Consider the following 20,236-nt stretch of genomic DNA (forward strand, 5'->3'; position numbering starts at 1 on the left):
CATATGGCTTGATAGGGAGTTTTTAAAAGACAATTTGAAAAGAAATGTGTGTGATTGTGATCCAAGAAGCCACTCATGGTATACCTATGTAAGCCATGTGATCTTATTACTGTTACTCTCATCCTTGCTGAGTTTTACAACTCCAAGCAGGAGAGAGAGAAGTAGTTGTGTACATGCATTCCTATGGTTATACAGAAGCTATCCAGGTGATGCTGAGGGAAGATGCACAGTTACAGAAGAACAGAGAGCTCAAATGATGGTCATGTGCTGATGGATGAAGAGCTAATAAAGTAGTCTCCAGGCTTGCAGAAATGCAGCATTGGTTCTGTTCTTGTCAACACTGTATATACATATCTGTATATAACATTAACATTATTAATCCAGTCAGTGCACTGGGGATAGTTGTTATATAGCTAAAGTTCACGAGTATGGCCCACTGGTATATTTCATGTAACACAATAGTCTGTCTAAACTTGTAAGAGTCCTTACTGTGCATCAGGCAAGATTTCAGTGGGGTAAATCATTTGTCAAAGGTTAAATAGGATGCATTTCTCCCATTCATGCAAAAGTCCAGCTGAACTTATTTTTTCCCTTTGAAGTCTCTGAACCACGATTTGAGGACTTTAATAGCTCAGACATAGGTTAGGTGTTTATTACAGGAGTGGATGTGTAAGATTCTGTGGCCTGCATTGTGCAGGAGCTCAGACTAGATGATCATAATGGTCCCTTCTGATCTTAAAGTCTATGAGTCTAAAATACTTAGCACAATATTTAGTAAAATGTCCACTAGAAGAAGCTGAAGAAACTCTTTCTCATAATAGGATACATGGTTTCAGATGCAATGGGGCTTGTGCTGGCAGGACATGCAAATCTTGAGTATTCCATATCCATATCTATAACCAGAACTTCATTGTACATTAATAAAACTAAGCACACAAAAATAAATCTGCCCATGGCCAGAGCAGTACTTCCCTGTTAGGGAATCATATTATTTGATTTTTAGTATTACCTAGGCATTGCATGATATGTTCTGTATTGTAGGAGTGCAGTATACTAATCTGGCATATTTTGAGACCAGTTAAAAGGAAAGAAGTTTGAATAGTACTTGAGTGAATGATTAGTCTAAAGGCATAAATGTCTGTTACCATTCTTTGATCTTTTATTCAAGTTCAGGTGAAAAATTAGACTTTACCAGGAAAGGAGAGTTCCCATCCACCAGACTTGAGCAACTTACATATTCCTTTCTTAACAAAAATTATTGGTGTCCAAGTCCATTCACCTTGATGAGGTTTCAGAACAAAGCAATCCTGTTACACAAGATTATAGACTCACTTTATTTTAAGTTTCCAATAATTTCAAATTAATTTGCTATTTTTAGAAACAACACAGAATTCATTTGTCATTTGTCATTCTGGGCACCTGCCCATTCTTTTGAGCTACACTTCATTTCAGAATTGGTTACAAATCCACCCTATTTTACTGAATGCCTGATTGTGGCTTTGTTAGGTGAGAATGCCACACACTCAGTTCTGGTTTATTATTATTTTTTTGAACGAAAAGTTTGCCTTGTGATAACAATTACTATTAAAGTAATAATGACAGACATACCGAAAAAGACAGTGACTTCTCCTGGCACATAGGCAGGTCATGATTGATTTCTCCTATGGTAGTTTGATTGCCCCTTACAATTTGCCACATTTTATACACATCCAAATTACATTTTCATTCATTCATTTCCAATCACCTTTAAGTATTATGAGTATTACATATCTTGAGCAATTCTCCATATAGATGCATAAACTTCAATTGGAGTAACTTTTGCTGTCCTCACTATTTTCATGTTGTTATTTCTCTTTTCTACTTGGTTTGTTGCCACTGATCATGCACTAATGAAGAATGCTTAACCAGGCCACTCTTACCCTTTGCTTTGCCTAGGATCTTTTGCCGACTTTTCTGTTTTTCTCTAATTGCCCTTTGGCAGCTCATTTTTGTGGATCTGTTGTCCTTCAATCTAAGCACGTCCTGTGGTCAAAACATCTCCTTTGTCTTATGCAACGGCAGCTGTAAGCAAATATATTCAATAACAGGGTCACTAAAAGAGACAAAATTCATGTCAGGCAAACTAGGCTGAAGCCAGACAAGTCAGCACAAATATCTTTCTATCCAAACTTATACCTCAGACATGACTTTCATAACAATTCTCAATAGCTTCTACTTGCGTTATTGGAGGAAATCCAGAGTGAGCACAAATACCTGGTTAGACCAACATAGAAAAAAGCCACCAGAGGTTTCAGAAGAAGTAGAAGATCCAATGGCACCTGGAAAATGACATAATTATTGAACAAATATTTGAAAAACTCTCTCAATGACATGGATGAAATCAACCTAACTTTACCATCAATGCCTGTCCCTCACTTCTTCTTAGCCATGTTAAGTTTAATCTAATTTGTGCTCATCCAAATCCCAATATCAGGCAGACTCCAAGAAGGCAAAGACACTGCACTCAGTCTGATTCATATGAGACTCAGAAATAAATGACATTCACATACTGCTGTGTTTGTTCCAGAAGCCTATTGAATTGGAGGGTATTAGAAAAGAACTTTGAGCTATACCATGTGAGATACAGGGGGGAATACCCCAAACCATATGTTTCAGTCAAATAAGAATGGGAATCCTTGAGACCCATACCAGGCAGTCTGCATTTCTCATGTCAAGAGAACCTAATGATCAATGGCATTAGGGAGTGAAATCCTAATCCTATTGAAATCAATGGAAGTTTTCCCACTTTAGTGGAGCTTCATTTTCACCCAGGAATTTTTGACATATCAAAATAAAATTGGGTCTGTCAGTTCTGTGAGTGGACTATAAAATTGGTCCTTCACCCTGCAAGGAACAAAGGTGGGCTTTTTCATCTCTCTCTCTGTCTCTCAGGTTTGAGGCAGTGCCAAGCCGGGGGAAACTGGGACCAAAGGAATATTTTGGGGAAGCACTAGCCCTCTAGGCAAATATATTTGCCCAACTCTCTGGGTATCTCAAATCATTTCCTTCCATGGGACAAACTCTGCCAACCCTCCCTACAAGAAAAATGTATCCTTCTGCTGATCTTTGTATTGCTTTTACCTACTTGGGCAGGATATGACTCAGTTTGCATTATTTATGTATACTACACACACACCAGTTTTGTACTGTGTGCATGAAGTGGCCTTGGGCTTGTCCTGTAATGTTTTTAAGGTACATTCTGATATATGTGTGTGTGTAGTTTAAATGTTTGTGTGAATAGAGAAATCAAACTGAGCATAAGTAAACACTCCAAATACTAATGATACGGCCAATAAATCGACATTAAAAAGTTACAGTTGGAATTATTTACTGCATTAGATATTGTTTTTTCTGCAGTCCCATGCTAACACATCAAAAGATTTTATTGCATATACTCAGAATTTTTTATATAGTTGTACTGTATAAATGACAACAGCCTGCATTTAAATATCATTTGGTATATAGGCTCTCAAAGCCCCAAATTTTTACAAATATAATTGATTAAGCCTTACCACACTCTGTGTTGTAGTGAACTATTATGAAACCTGCCATACAACTACGTGAACAGGGCACAGAAGGTTTGCTTAATGTATCCAGCTTCTCAAGGGGAGAGCTAGGAAGAGATCAAGTCCATGCCTCTGATCACTAGAACTTTATTTTTCATAATTTTGAAAAACTACTGCTTCTGTCAGCAATTAGAATGTTAATTTTGCTTTTAACTATGTGTAACTCACACACCTCCTGGGTGTGGTGTTCTGTCCCATCTAGTGACACAGAGACCACTTAGAGAGAGAGAGAGAGAGAAAATGAGTCTGAGCTACTGCCTTAGCTAACAAGCCATTGGCTTTTAGCTCATATGGTGGAGGCTCATGCACTAAACTCCAGAGGTCCCAGATTCATTCCCGCCTGCCAACAACTGCGGTCTGTTGGCGTTACATATACAGAGATTAGTCATATTGTAGCAGGGAATATGGTAAATCAACAATGTCCTCCTTAAAGATACAAACTCCTAAACTCAAACATTTTTCATCCTCTCCTTTTATGTTCTCTTAAGGCCTGGCCATGGACTGTATGGAATTGACAGCATGCCAGACCTGCGTAGAAAGAAAAGTTTTCCCATCGTTCGAGATGTGGTGAGTAACCTCTGATAACAAGAAATTGTTAATTCATTTGAAAATCATCTCTAGCTCTTTCATGTAATGGCTACTGCGTTTGTGTGGAAAACTGTTGTATGGAATACAGTGTCTAGGAAGATGAATCTAGACAAAAGTAAGACGTGGTAATTATGAGCTACTAAATATGATTATATTTCACTTAATATCTACATTTGATTTTATTGAAATTATTAATAGAATCAGATAATACCTGAGTGTGTGTCTGTGTGTACCATACAGGTAATAAACTATTCAACATAATGCAAAATTAGCTAATGAGCACAGTGTTCCTCAGTGCTTGGGATACTGATTTGTTTGACTTACTGTGCAATTGAAAGAGGAAAAACAGACATTTAAAAACCCTAAATTTAAAATGATTTAAAGATTTATCTGTTATTTTGTTATAACATGATGGGATCTGTTACCTTAGCAACCCTTGTAGGGCATAGTAAGGCAAAAAATCATTCCAGCAAGGGGGAAGGAATTTAAATTCTGTGACCTCTGATTTATGCTGAGTTTCAGTCTAGTTGAGGTTAACTAGAAATCTTTCAACTCTGAACAATATTAATTGCTATTCAAGTTTCCTTAAAGAGCCTCATGAACAATTCCTCAAGTTGCAAAAAGGAGTGGCATCTGCTGAAATAAAGTATCAGAGGGTAGCCGTGTTAGTCTGGATCTGTAAAAGCAGCAAAGAATCCTGTGGCACCTTATAGACTAACAGACGTTTTGGAGCATGAGCTTTCGTGGGTGAATACCCACTTCCTCAGATGCATGTAATGGAAATATCCAGGGGCAGGTATATATATGTGTGCTAGCAAGCAAGCTAGAGATAACGAGGTCAGTTCAATCAGGGAGGATGAGGCCCTGTTCTAGCAGTTGAGGTGTGAAAACCAAGAGAGGAGAAACTGGTTCTGTAATTGGCAAGCCATTCACAGTCTTTGTTCAATCCTGAGCTGATGGTGTCAAATTTGCAGATGAACTGAAGCTCAGCAGTTTCTCTCTGAAGTCTGGTCCTGAAGTTTTTTTGCTGCAGGATGGCCACCTTAAGGTCTGCTATAGTGTGGCCAGGGAGGTTGAAGTGCTCTCCTACAGGTTTTTGTATATTGCCATTCCTAATGTCTGATTTGTGTCCATTTATCCTTTTCCGTAGAGACTGTCCAGTTTGGCCGATGTACATAGCAGAGGGGCATTGCTGGCATATGATGGCGTATATTACATTGGTGGATGTGCAGGTGAATGAACCAGTGATGGTGTGGCTGATCTGGTTAGGTCCCGTGATGGTGGACCCACCGACCGCTATGCCTACCTTCATGCCTCCAGCTTCCATCCCGGGCACATCACATGATCCATTGTCTACAGCCAAGCACTGAGGTACAACCGCATCTGCTCCAACACCTACAAAATCTCCACCAAGCATTCTCAAAACTACAATACCCGCATGAGGAAATAAGGAAACAGATCAACAGAGCCAGACGTGTACCCAGAAGCCTCCTACTGCAAGACAAACCCAAGAGAGAAACCAACAGGACTCCACTGGCCATCACATACAGCCCCCAGCTAAAACCCCTCCAACGCATCATCAAGGATCTACAACCCATCCTGGACAATGATCCCACACTTTCACAGGCCTTGGGTGGCAGGCCAATCCTGGCCCACAGACAACCTGCCAACCTGAAACATATTCTCACCAGTAACTGCACACCACACCATAATAACTCTAGCTCAGGAACCAATCCATGCAACAAACCTCGATGCCAACTCTGCCCACATATCTACACCAGCGACACCATCACAGGACCTAACCAGATCAGCCACACCATCACTGGTTCATTCACCTGCACATCCACCAATGTAATATACGCCATCATATGCCAGCAATGCCCCTCTGCTATGTACATCGGCCAAACTGGACAGTCTCTACGGAAAAGGATAAATGGACACAAATCAGACATTAGGAATGGCAATATACAAAAACCTGTAGGAGAGCACTTCAACCTCCCTGGCCACACTATAGCAGACCTTAAGGTGGCCATCCTGCAGCAAAAAAACTTCAGGACCAGACTTCAGAGAGAAACTGTTGAGCTTCAGTTCATCTGCAAATTTGACACCATCAGCTCAGGATTGAACAAAGACTGTGAATGGCTTGCCAATTACAGAACCAGTTTCTCCTCTCTTGGTTTTCACACCTCAACTGCTAGAACAGGGCCTCATCCTCCCTGATTGAACTGACCTCATTATCTCTAGCTTGCTTGCTAGCACACATATATATACCTGCCCCTGGATATTTCCATTACATGCATCTGAGGAAGTGGGTATTCACCCACGAAAGCTCATGCTCCAAAACATCTGTTAGTCTATAAGGTGCCACAGGATTCTTTGCTGCTTTTGCTGAAATAAATGGGTTTAACAGTAGTTATTAAAAGGTTAACCTTAACCAAGTTACCCCATTGATTACTTCAGATACCACTGTTATTTTCTATACTGGGAAATTACTGCACTATCTCAGATGTCACAAGGATGGTTTCTTTTAAAGCAGAATTACTTTACCTTTCAATGAAGAATAATGATAATGACATATTGTGGACAATACACCGTTGATTAAAATATATAGCCAATTGATTGACTACACTTATGGTTCATTATTACAAATATTTAAGAGACCAAAAAACCAGGCTTCGCCAAATTTATTGCATAAAAACAAAGTGGTGAATACAAAAATACACAGTTTTCTAGGGACTAATCCATGAGAAGGCATCTCCTATGCTTGTACCAAGGGCAGCTCATGTATTTGTCTTTGACAAGTGTCATATTTGCTAATGCCAAAAGCTTTGTAGAGTGGGATATCTGTTTCTTGGCATAAGTGAGCAAAAGTGTTAACATAATTGCCCACATGATGGATATAATAGAACATTAATGTGGTGCACCCTGTGCCTAACATGTGTATTGGCTAGCACCAAAAACCATGAATTATTTACTAAAGAAATAAATAGTATTAAAAATTTGATTTATTGAAATCAGGAAAACTGAATGTACATTATTGAAATTCACAGGGGAGAAAGTGAAATTTTTCAGATCTATGATAAAGTGAGAATTATTTGCTCCTTTCTGCCAAATTAAAAAAATCTCAGGACTCTTGATTTGTAAATTACTGTTTATTATAATGCTGGTGACTGCATCAATACTAACTGAAGAAACTGTGGACCCAATTTTGTAGTCTGGAGAATGAGTCTCTAGAGAATAGAAAGTAATGGCCAAAATTTTCAAATCTGGTTACCTGAAGTCCATATTTAGGCATTTAAATGTATGTGGCCTGCTTTTCAGAAGTGCTCACTACCCATAAATCTCACCAAACTCAAGGAGAGCTGCAGATGCTCAGCAACTTTGAAGATCATTTCAACTTGGGTACCTAAATATGGACTATAATTGCCTAGGTTTAAAAATTCCAGTCATTACTTTTTCTTTAACTAACCAGGTATGAAAATATTGCCCTAAAAGAATAAATAAATAGCAAAAATGTCAAGTTTGATAGATGACATTGCCAGTGAGGTACAGAGGCCCTGAAAAGGCACTGAGTACATTCTGTGAGATCCTGACCACTATCAAAACCACTGAAGTCTTTGTAAGTTGAGAGGGGGCTTAGCATCCTGTCACAGAAACCCCATACCCTGGAGAATCAGCCTCAGAATGAACATGCTATTTGAAAATACAGAGACTGTTGAAAATAACTAAGCTCTACAAAAACATGGTGCTTCTACTATATCATCAAAAACCTGATTCATCTTTTTTTAATTGAACATTAGATGGTAGCTGCAGAGCTCTTTAAAAAATTTTCCTAGTGAAAGTTATCACTGCCAGCTCAGAAATGACTGTATCTCTTAGTAGTGTGGAAGTTAAACTAATACCTGTTTATTTTTAGTACTGTTGTAAATAACTGTGTGCATAAATGTCACTCATGTGCCCACAAACAGGAAAAAATGAATTTTGGAATATCAGATGAGGAATGAGAGAATGCTGTTAAGAATTTTTACATGTGTCAATTTGATTATCTGTGAATCCTTCAGAAATGTGGAAATAACTAGAAGTGCTTGCTGCTCAGCTGCTTTGACACTGATCAATGTACATATCATTCTTTGACAGCTTTCATGTAGTAAATCTCCCTAATTATTAATGCTCTTTCTAATTTCTTCCATATCACCGCTGGATTTGTCAGGCTATGGTAAGTGCTTTTATACCAGTGAATGTTCTGAAATGTCATAGTCTTAAGGATTTCACAATTGCCATATTTCATGCTGATGTTTAATTGCAAATTAGAAATGCTGCTTTATGAGCAAGATGTTAATCCTAAATGAGGATATGGTTTATGAAAGTAGCCATCTGCTGAGTAATAATTTTAATATTACTAGAAATTAAAATATGTACATATCCTTTTCAAAAAGTTTTTAAATTAAAAAGCTTCTGGTTACAAATGGAAACAAGCAGATAATTTAAGGCCCAGTCCTGCCAGGCACAGACTACCTTCTCACGTGGTGCTTAGGATCCTTAATGGAAGTTGAGTATGTTCAGCATCTTGAAATTGATCTTGATTTAAATTGATTTTGAATTATTTGGACAATCTTGGAAAAAACTTGTTTTTCCAAAATAAATCAGCTTTCTATGCAGTATAGCATGAGCTATGCTCTGTATTTGATATTATGTAATGTGGAAAATCTGTTTTTGTAACTTCTCTTTTGTCCCCCATTGGAAAACACAGTGTTGGCTTAGAATGAACAGCAAGTAAGATGCAATAAGAGAATTCTACCTGAGCAATCACTCTCAAATGGTTTCTTCTATGCCAGGGGTTCTCAAACTGGGGGTCCGGAGTCCTCGGGGGAGGAGGTTAATACGGGGGGGAAGGGTCACGAGCTGTCAGCCTCCACCCCACACCCGCTTTGTCTCCAGCATTTAAAATGGTAAATATATAAAAGAGTGTTTTTAATTTATAAGAAAGGGTGGTTGCACTCAGAATCTTGCTATGTAAAAGGGGTCACCAGTAAAAAAGTTTGAGAACCACTGTTCTAAGCCACACAACACTTGCCATTATTAAAACCCTGTTTTTAAGTTGCTCATAACTTTAACAACTTTTAACTATTTGGGCTGAAATTATCCATGCAGGGTGTCTGCCTCAGGCTGAATATTTTTGGAAAAATTCAGCCAAATTGGTTCAGTCATTTACAAAAACAAGACTAGGAAAACATGTTGTTTTGCCCAGGTTACAAAATTCTGGTGACTTTTTTTTTGAGAAGCCTCCATACTTAGAAGCAAGGATGTGAACTTTGGCAGGATGATGGCTTTTGTGCCAGTAATATGGTTTTTGTAGTCTCCATGAAAACCCACCCCCAAATTTGGTCGAGTTTATAAGATTTTAAAAAATTGCAGATTGTACAAGCTCAGTAGAGGCTTGCTAGAGCTTCACAGATAAATTCCCCAAAAATTCTGTTTCAACTGGGCATGCTCCAGCTTGGGGCTGAATAGGACTTTCCTTGCAATTGTAGCTCTGGGTTGCTGTGGTCTGGGCCCTGGACTGGCCCTCGAACCAAGAGCAGGTAGTCTTAATTCTGGCATTTTCTGATATTTGAATGTTTCACTTTGCAAACTTGATAATGTTCTTTTAACAATGTGTGTGTATAATATTGTATTGCAAATCATTTTGCAGAAATTCAGAAAAATGGAAATTTACTTCTACTTTACTAAGATCCTGTATATAAATGTCATTTTATTTCTCTATAAAGTATCACAGTGTAAAAACCAAAATTCTTATCCAGTGGCTTCAATCACTTTTTATATATTTGATCCTTCCTTTGTGGTCACTGAGGTAATATACCTTTTCATTGACATCATTTAACTGGAAAATATAACTAATATAAACTCTTGGAATCTGAGATCTTTGCTCTCATTTGCAGTTAGAAGCTCCTTTACACAGCAGTATAAAGGGGTCTCAGTATAAATGTGAATCAGGACCTGAAACTATAACATATCTCGCAGGGTTTTCTTTCCCATTTTTACTCTTCAATACCGAGATGAGCTTTTACAGCTTATGGTGGGTTAGACTCACTTTCCATGAATTACTTTGCAGTCCTGTGTTTATTTTGGTCTGGTAGCATGAATCTTTCACACATAGCTTGAATCCCTCTGGTGGGGAAAAAGAAAGTCCAGATTAGTTGCCAAGATAGACTGGTAGCAGTAGATAGAATACTGTCTGTATATATATCAACTAGCCCCTAATCACCATATTATCTGAATGCCTCCTAAGTATTTTAAAATAGAGATAACAGTAACAGTCTCTTACACTCTGTCTCCCTTCTCAGACTGTAGGATAATATTCTCTTATAACCTTTAATGAGGGAGGCCCTTTGACTGGCCAGCAGGGAATGAAAGAAATCCAAAACATATATGTGGTAGGGAGGTGGTCCTCCTGCCCCATCTTCGATTCTCTGCTTAATCATTGGTTAGGCAAAGGTGAATGAAGCCAGCTGACTGAGTGTTGTTTGCCCTCCCCTCCCCTCGCAATTTAAATTAAATCCAGGCTTTTTTAAACCTCTTACCCAGGCCTCCCTCTCCTTAGTTGTAGATTAGGGGTTGTGTTGCTTATGATACTACAGGTCTGACCAATCACCTCTTTTAGGGATCAGGAAGAAATTTTTCCTGTTGGACCAAATTGGCAGGTAATCCGGTGGAGGTTTTGCCTTCCTTGCTGCCTTCTGGAGGCACAGTTGGGTTAGAAATGATAGGATTTGATGTTCCTATAATGCTGTTATGATTTCTGACTCGTCATAACTTATGACCAGTGTCCAGCGCAGGTAAAGGCTAAAAGACCCAGCTCCCAGAAGTAAATGAGATTCAGGATAGTACAGTTGGACCTTGTGGATAGCGGGAAAGAGCTTGAAGTCTTTCAGGACTAAAGGGTCCAATCTTGTGACCCTTCTCATTCCATGCCACCTTATGCTGTGTGTTTCACAACTGAGTCAGTGGGGTAGAACAGTGAAAAGGGTCTACTCTGAGCGGTTTGGTTCCTCTAACCTGCACTAGAACCAGTGTAGACAATGGAAAACAATGTTGTGCCACTCCCCAAGGTATAATTAATAAATTTGCAATCTGCCATTTAAACCCATCCCAGGTGTCTTTCAATCATTCATCTGTTTCCACTGGGCAAACAGTTTGATTAGTTTTGATCATGATTTTGTTTGTTGTTCGGGTGCATAAGTTGTTGAATGGATTGTGTGTGCATGAAGAAAGTATTCCAAGAAAGCTAGACACAAGAAATAGTTTTTCATTTAGTTCTGAAAGTGGTGAGTACCACAGTAATTCTTCTATCTTGCAGGAGAGTACCATAGTCTAAACCCAGCTGCAATGAAAGTTCTGTTTGCTGCAGTCATGAGCATTCCCTATTAGTTGGCATTGTTCTAAGTTCCAGTGGAATGTAGCTGCTGTGGAGATTATTGTCACTGAAGTGGAAGTAATCTTTCAGGTGGCTAGGGCCAATCCAATGGAGGATATTGAATATCAGGACATATACCTTGTATTCATTTGGGGAATCAGCACAGAGAGCACTGGGGTGATGTGTTCACAACAACCTCTGTTACTAAGAAGACAGGTTTTTGTACCAGCTGGAGCATTTTCATAGGTATGGCTTGATTCATAGAAAGGAGACGCAGTAATCCTAGGGAAGGTCATAAATGCATGGATCACTGTGGCCAGGTAGGTGGAATCATCTTCCGGCTAGTTCCTACAGATGTGAGCATTTTTCATCATCAAGGCTATTTTTCTATTCAGTAGCAATGAGGAGGTCCAAAGGCTCCAAGACTGCTGGCTGACTTAATAATCTGATGGAAAATGCCATCATAAAAGGAAAATAAAGGAGGCAAGTTTTTCAAAACACTTCCACCTTCCCACCAGCATTACCTCAGTCTTCCTAGCTTTACATTTCTCTGTCATCTGTACATGCAGGTGATTTCAGTGATCTTTTGAGAAATTTGGGAGTCATTGCTGGTTACATTTGACTTAAAGAAGATTATACTGGGTTTCATACAATTTCATACATATGTGTAAATTTCAAACATTATGTGAATTGAACTTCTTCCTTGTTTCTTGCTGTTTGAATGTCTCCCTTCATATGCTTACTTGGTTAAGCATTGACGTAGCATGAGTATGATACCAGAATGTTGGGTGAAATTTTTTTGATATAGAATGATTAATTCTTGATATTGTGGAAAGGTTCTGATTCCTTAGGGAGAATTCCAGGAGTATTGCTAAATCAGCATAAACCACAGGGCTTGACTGAAACAATAGGCCATTGTCACCTTTTTTCATATAAATTTCTCTCCCACAAAAAAAAATAATAAAAAAAATAAAAGATTGTAGCAGGAAACAGCAATGATAGGATAGATATTTCAAGATTTAAGACACTTATCTAAACCCAGTGGGCCAGATCTCAGCTCATGTCTACTGATATAGCAACTTTGACTCCAGTGGAATAACACTAGTGTGCAAAAGCTAAGATCTGGCTCTGTTTCTGTATTACCTTGAGTGTGATTATTTCACTTTCCTAGAGTATTCCTTAATTGTGCATAAAGTTTTTTATGAAAAATTCTTAATATTAGCTTGTTAAATAAATAAAGAAAATCATATACTTTTTATATCTGCTTTATTGAAAAAACAGAATTTGAGATAATGTGGAAAAAACATTGATTGTGATTAAATTAGTTCATTTCATACCTGTATGTTGCAGAACTTAAGAGTTAGTTGCAAGCACTGGTAGAAGTACTGATAAAAATCTCCTTCTCTTGCTTTCATTCTCTTGTTGGACCTATCTTAGTATTCAAGATGACCTCTATGAGGAAAAGGTCACATTCTGATGTTTGTTCTGCAAAAATGGATGGCAAGAGAGAATGTATTTTATTACAGTGGTTCCATGTAGTTAAAGCTGAGTTGCCATTTCTGACCCCGCTTTCTGGTTTAATATCATAGCCCTGTTAAATGCTTCAAGATCAGGCATCACCTTTTTTTTTTTTTTTTAAGAAAAATCGTAGGAAGGGGATAAATAATTTTGGGTGCCAGTTTGTTTTTTTTTCAGATGCTTTCCCCCTGTGTTATATATATTCTTTTTTTGCAAAGAATATAATTCAGATCTCCAAAGTAGTATATAAATTACCTTTTAATAGTTCAAAGAGAAGCTGTTTTGAAACTAGTTAGCTATTAAATGATGAAAACTAGCATGTGGAGAACCTACTTTTTGTCTCTTTCCCCTCGGCATGAGTGCCCTGAAGAAACCTTTAAATTACCTAATAAAATATGGTACTGATTGCTGAACAGCTACTCACATTTTTCTAGCTTTGAATTTCCTCTTTTTGGTTTTAATAATCTAAAGCTTTATCCACATGGCAAGCCAGATGTATTTTATTTTCTGACAATAATTGCAGGTTTCCAAGCTGTTTTGGAGCTACCACCAAACACAAACCATGTTATTACATAATATTCTTTTTTATATGTACTTTAAACTTCAGATGGACCAAATCCTCCTTTATTATATTGGGACATATGTTAAGAGTGATATGAATATTATGGAAAATTAATAGTAAACTCATATAGTAAGGTAGTATGATGGTTGCCTATCTTCTCTCCTTGATTTGTGATATTTTTGGGGAGCAGTATTTCTGTGTATTATTTTTACTACATATAGGACCTAATCATGAAGATTTTATCTGAGGCTTCTCTCTCAAACTGGAAATTCCATGGCAGAATCAAATGTGGAAATGTTCACATGCAGATTTTAATTGAATCCCATGTTAATATGACGAACACATTAATATTTGACTATAGCTGAGAATAATGAACAAACTAGGGAAATGCAACCTAGATGGAGTTACTATAAGACGGGTGCATAAATAGTTGGAAAACCGTTCCCAGAGAGTAGTTATCAGTGGTTCACAGTCATGCCGGAAGGACTTAATGAACGGGGTACCACAGGGATTAGTTCTGGGTCAGTTTTATTCAATATCTTTATCAGTGATTTAGATAATAGCATAGAGAATACACTTATAAAGTTTGAGGATGATACCAAGTTGGGAGGGGTTGCAAGTGCTTTGGAGGATAGGATTATAATTCAGAATGATCTGGACAAACTGGAGAAATGGTTTGAAGTAAATAGGATGAAATTCAATAAGGACAAATCCAAAGTACTCCATTTAGGAAGGAACAATCAGTTGCACACATACAAAATGGGAAATGACTTCCTAAGAAGGTGTACAGCAGAAAGGGACCTGGGGATCATAGTGGACCACAAGCTAAATAAGAGTCAACAGTGTAACGCTGTTGCAAAAAAAGCAAACATCATTCTAAGATGTATCTGCAGGAGTGTTGTAAGTAAGACATGAGAAGTAATTCTTCTGCTCTACTCTGTGCTGATTAGACCTCAGCTGGTGTATTGTGTCCAGTTCTGGGCACCACATTTCAGGAAAGATGTGGGCAAATTGGAGAAAGTCCAGAGAATAGCAACAAAAATGATTAAATGTCTAGAAAACGTGACCTATGAAGAAAGATTGAAAAAAATGGTTTTGTTTATTCTGGAAAAGAGAAGAATGAGAAGGGATATGATAACAGTTTTCAAGTACATAACACGTTTGTGACATGGAGGAGAGAGAAGAATTGTTCTTAACCTCTGAGGTTAGGACAAGAAACAATGGGCTTAAATAGCAATGCAGCAAGGGAGGTTTAGGTTGGACATTAGGAAAAACTTCCTAACTGTCAAGGTGATTAAGCACTGGAACAAATTGCCTAGGGAAGTTGTGAAATCTCCATTACTGGAGATTTTTAAGAGCAGGTTAGACAAACACTTTCACGATGGTCTAGATAATACTTAGTCCTGCCATGAGTGCAGGAGACTGGACTAGATGACCGCTCGAGGTTCCCTCCAGTCCTATGATTCTATGAATGTTGGCTAATAGGGACACTTACTAAGTTCAGAAAGAAAGGGGCTGGTGCTAATACCATATTTGAAAGCAAGACATCCATTAAAGTTGATGAGGGAAGTAGATTGGCCAAAATCACTTGCAACTTAAATGATCAAGTAAGTAAAACATCAGGTATAAGTAATTTGGTCAGAGCCAATGCGACGTAACTCACACTGATTTGACATTCCATTGGGTCTGAGAAGCAAGTGTACTTTATATATTCAGAGTGGGAGGGGTAATATAGCAGGAAAAGTAATTAGCCGGAAGGTGTCAGATAAAACATGCTTCTCTACTTTAACATTGACTCACACCATGCCCAGCACTTTCATGGCCAAATTAAACCCTGGCATGAGAGGCTACAATTCCCATTTGCTTTCTTCCCCATCCATTATACCTGAGTTGAATTTGGCCCAGCAGAATGCTGAATTAGTGCAAATTACACCCACTGAGCCAGTTATTTTAACTACTGGGAGGGAGACTTCAGAGCATCTCACAGTGGGGAGAGGTTATGACATCTGGAAAAGGAAGGAAGCAGAGGACCTGAAAGCTAGGAGGAAAGAGTGGGAGAAATGAGATTGCTTCCAGTGGAAAGACGGGCTTTTTTTTAACTGATGAAGGAAAGCTTGGATCCATGGGGGAGGAAAAATCAGTCTCTCTCTCTCTTTCTCTCATGAGTATGTGTACATGCGGGCTTAAACACCAATCTACAATGTTGTGAATCTTTTCCTTGTTCCTTGCTTAATTATGGCAAGGTCTGTCTACTAGGCACCTTCAAATCGTCTGGTATTCCATCTTGTCTTGTCTTTAGGTGAATGCTTCAGAACCTTTTCTAAGGACCTTCCCACTACTCTTGTTATTAATTTCACATTTCTGTAATATTATTCCTTTGGGCCTAGTGCACTGTCAACTTTTAATATTTTTAATTGCTTAATTATCTGCTCTGTTGCAATGGCAAAGCTTCTGAACATCTCACATTGCTCTCCGAGAAAATATATCTAAGTTCTTTGAATGTTGCCTTCCACTTATAGTGGCAATATTGAAGATAAAACTCCATGTAGGCCTCAGTCACGGCCATTTTCTCCTGCCCCTCAAGGCCACAACTGTCCTGTTGTAGGCATACTTGCTTTTTATGTATTTCAATAACTTCCCAGTGATCACAGATAATTATTTTAATTCCACTTACTCTTGTTACCTTTTTTGTTAAAATACTTGCACTCTATTATTTTTAGTCTCTGCCCCAAACAGTTTACAATCTGAGGCTTCAGTCCTGCTAATAATATCATCTGTTTATGTGTGAGGCCTCATTGACTTCAATAGAGCTCCACATTGGCGCTCCAGGACACCTATATGCCATCAGTTGCAGAAATGAGGTCTAAACAGACAAAAGATGGATGGAAAGGGATGCACTGTGCAAGCAGAGTGATGACTGGCAAACTCATTTAAGTTCCATGGTTTTGTTGTGTTTTCTTTGTTTGGGGTGGGCATTTATTTTAGATTTATTTACATACCTATATGAAATGTATAATGGGCCAGGTGTGAGGTGAAGAGGAAAGGCAGGAGGGATTAATTAATAAGAAACACCTAAAACGAGATTGTAGACATTGTGAGGGAGGGGAGAAAAGAAGCAAGAGGAAAAGGGTAGGGAGAAATATGGAGGGCAGCGAGATTGTGATTGACAACAAAAGATTTGTGAGGGGGAAACACAGCCAATCAATAGAGGGGAAAGAATATCTGTACCAATTGAAGGAGAGGGAGTCTGGTATCACCACTGTCCAGAGGCTGCTAGAATAAGTTACTGCTGGCACCTTTCTGGCTAGAGGATGGGTGGGGAGGAGGCACGATTGCAAAGGTCCAGCAGGCAGTGGGGAAATGGGGATCCTAACTACGTTTCATCTCCCTTCTCCACCAGCCCATGTGTTCCAGGAGGTTGAAAGCGTCTTTAAACTTCACTGCTGTCTTAGCTGTCCAACAGACCTCTTTCCTTTATGTCATCACGACAGGCAGCGTTAGTCACTACCATGACTTTTCACTGAACATTTTAATTGTAGTTTAATTCTAATCCCAATATGCTTCTGATCACTACTTTTCAGAGTTTCTGCTACTGTAACATCTTGTACAATTGTTTTCATTATTTAAGACCCGAGGCCAAATTCAGAGGTGATGTATAAGTTGCTCATTAGTCAGGGGGTGGGGACGGCGGGGAATGTGCAAGTGAGTGTAAGACTAGGTTGTTGTAACTTACATACCAAGGAGCTGAGAGAAGGTGTAAAAAAACCACAAGTTAAAATAGATAGTGTCCTGCTTTAACTAATACGTCCATACACCTTCCTTTTAGTTGCTTTTTCTTCTATACCCTTCTCTCTCAGAATTTAGTATGCAAATAACACCTGCATAGATTCCTGTACCCTGAGTGGACCAAAATCATAGATGATGATGGTGAGGTGCAAGCTGGTATTTGGATGTGAGCGTATGAGAATCTGGTGATCTAACTTACATACCAAGGGTGCTAGACAAAAGGTGTATATTAGACCAACTTATTTGGATGTGCCTCTTAATTTGGCTTCAGGTCTGATATCAACTATGTTAGTCGATGCACATATTGAGATCAAACCAATTCTTCATTGCCGCCTCCTAGTTTTTCCTTTCCATGGATAGGCTGTTAAAATTTCTCAGTATGACAACTCTTGGCCATTTCATGCTTTTAAAACATTTTTTCTATCAGCTTACATCCTAACTGTTGTTGTTGACGTATAGTATATCTTTTTCTTTCCTACTTCTCTTATATCCAGGCCATTGCCAAATCCTGCTATGTCTTTCTCCGCAGCATTTCCAATATTCATCCCTTCCTTTCCATTCCTTCTGCCAAGATGATAGTCCATGCTCTGGTAATTTCTTGTCTTGGCCTATTCCTCACTTCTTGATTTCAGCACTGGTCCCTTCCTGCCCTGCCTCTCCCCACCCCCACCGCCCTTCATTCCCCGTCTACTCACTTGCAGAGCTCTCTGTAACTCTCTCTCTGATCCCATCTTCTCCATCCCCCCTCTACATTCCACACATGCTTTTTCTCCTGAGTATACCCTTTGTCTCCTTTGGCCAGTCCAGAATTCCTGCTGCTCTGTATGTTGGATCAGTATCCTGGTTCACAGAGGCCATACTCCTTTCATGGAGCAAGTCTAATAACTTCTAGAGGAAAACTAGATTTTTTTTTCAACCTCCTACCCTCACTGATGCTCCCACTGCTCGCTCCTCTTCTTATGAAGTTCTTCCCATTTGCTCCGCCTATTCTTGAAGCTCCAGTTGCTAAAAAAAGAAAAACATACTTCATTGCTGCTTCTTTCATGTCTGGCCACATGGTTCCCACCTCCTAGATCTGCCTAGGACTCTTGCTGCCTCCTTTCAAAAAATCTCCTAAAAGGCCACCGGCTCCATGAATCATTCCATCTTCAAGGTCTGTACACTGTTCTATAATTGTTCTCTATTGTAGGATATTAATTAATGTCTGTGTCTTTTACAGTATGTCTACATCACAAAGAAAGACCCACAGTAGTGAGTCTCATGGCCCGGATCAGCTGATTTGGGCTTCCACTGCAGGGCTAAAAATAGCAGTGTAGACGTTGGGCTCAGGCTGGAGCCCAGGTTCTGAAACCTGGCAAAGAGCCTGGGCTCCAGCCCAAGCCTGAATGTCTACACTGCTATTTTTAGCCCTATAGCACGAGCCCTGTGAGCCCAAGTCAGTTGACCCAGGCTCTGAGACTTGTTACCAGAGGGTTTGTCTTGATGTGTAGACACATCCTGAGACTGTAAGTTCTTCATAGCAGGGCTGTCTACTTGTTGGAATGTTCCTTTAGTACAGCACAGCATATTCTGACAGTGCTACAGAAATAAAAATAATCCTTATAATAACTTTGCTCACTGAAATCTCGCTAAGCTCTGTCCGTAAGAACTCTTCACTTTTGCGCTTTTCTCACAAATCCCTCTTGATCAGGACATGCAGGAAAACGAGGAGAGACACAGGAATGGTTTAAACAGCAGGCTGTTATTAACTTAACATTAGGGAAGGGCACTCTCTCTGCCCTGGCTCCCTCATACCAAGCATCTAAGTAGGTCACAGAGTCATAGAGCTAAAGGTAACTAGGTCTGTGGTCTCCCAGTTTGTCACAGGCCACCTACTCTACTCACCACCCACACACTAAACCCAACAACTGAAATTAGACCAAAGTATTACAGCCCACAGAAGACTAGACTATTATGTGCCACAGGCAGAGAATAGGAAGGACAGAAGTGAACAAATTCTCAAGACCCCTGCAATGTCAGCAAATGGATTAAGTCAGATATACCCAAATAATCCTGGCAAATGACCCACACGTGGCAGAGGGAGGTGAAAAAATGCCCAGGTCACTGCCAGTCTGACCTGTGGGAAAATCCTTTCCATCCCCCTATCAGTTAGACCAGTGGTCCCCAACGTGGTGCCCATGGATGCCATGGCACCTGCCAGAGCATTTACATGTGCCCGCCTAGCATCCAGCAGGGGAGAGAAGCTGCGACCCCGAGCCTTTTCGGGACAGAGAACTTCGGGGCTGCAGGCTGCGGGCACCGGTGTTCTCAGTCCCTGGCAGGTGCGGGGCCATGGCTTAAATTGGAGAGAAGCCGTGCCCCCACGCCTGCTGGGGACAGAGAACTCCAGAGCTGCAGGCTGCAGGCGCTGGTGTTCTCTCTCCCTGGCAGACACGGGGCTGCAGCTTCTCTCTGGCTACTTTGGGGCTGCAGGCTGCGGGCGCCAGTGTTCTCTGTCCCCGGCAGGTGCCAGGCTGTGGGTGCCGGTCCTTGGCAGGCACAGGACTGTGGCTTAAGCTGAAGAGAAGCCACGGCCTTAAGCCTGCCGGGGACAGAGAACTCTGGGGCTGCAGGTTGCGGGCGCCGGTGTTCTCAGTCCCTGGTAGGCGCAGGGCCGCGGCTTAAGCTGGAGAGAAACCATGGCCCCACGCCTGTCAGGGACAGAAAACTCCGGGGCTGCAGGCTTCATTCTATGTTAAAGTAAGAATAATAAATATATTTGGA

General features: G+C 39.8%; 1 protein-coding gene across 2 annotated transcripts in view; it reads left to right on the plus strand.

The window, feature by feature from the left end:
* Positions 1-20,236, plus strand: part of UNC13C (unc-13 homolog C) — a 391,633-nt gene that overhangs the window by 77,994 nt on the left and 293,403 nt on the right. For both annotated transcript variants that reach the window (XM_030578419.1, XM_030578418.1), the window contains exons 4-5: positions 4,094-4,172; positions 8,404-8,409. In XM_030578419.1, coding sequence (XP_030434279.1) covers positions 4,094-4,172; positions 8,404-8,409 — 85 coding nt within the window. The remainder of the gene's footprint in view (positions 1-4,093; positions 4,173-8,403; positions 8,410-20,236) is intronic.

Source organism: Gopherus evgoodei, chromosome 10, assembly GCF_007399415.2.
Source record: "Gopherus evgoodei ecotype Sinaloan lineage chromosome 10, rGopEvg1_v1.p, whole genome shotgun sequence".
In the NCBI taxonomy this organism is placed as follows: Eukaryota; Metazoa; Chordata; order Testudines; family Testudinidae; genus Gopherus; species Gopherus evgoodei.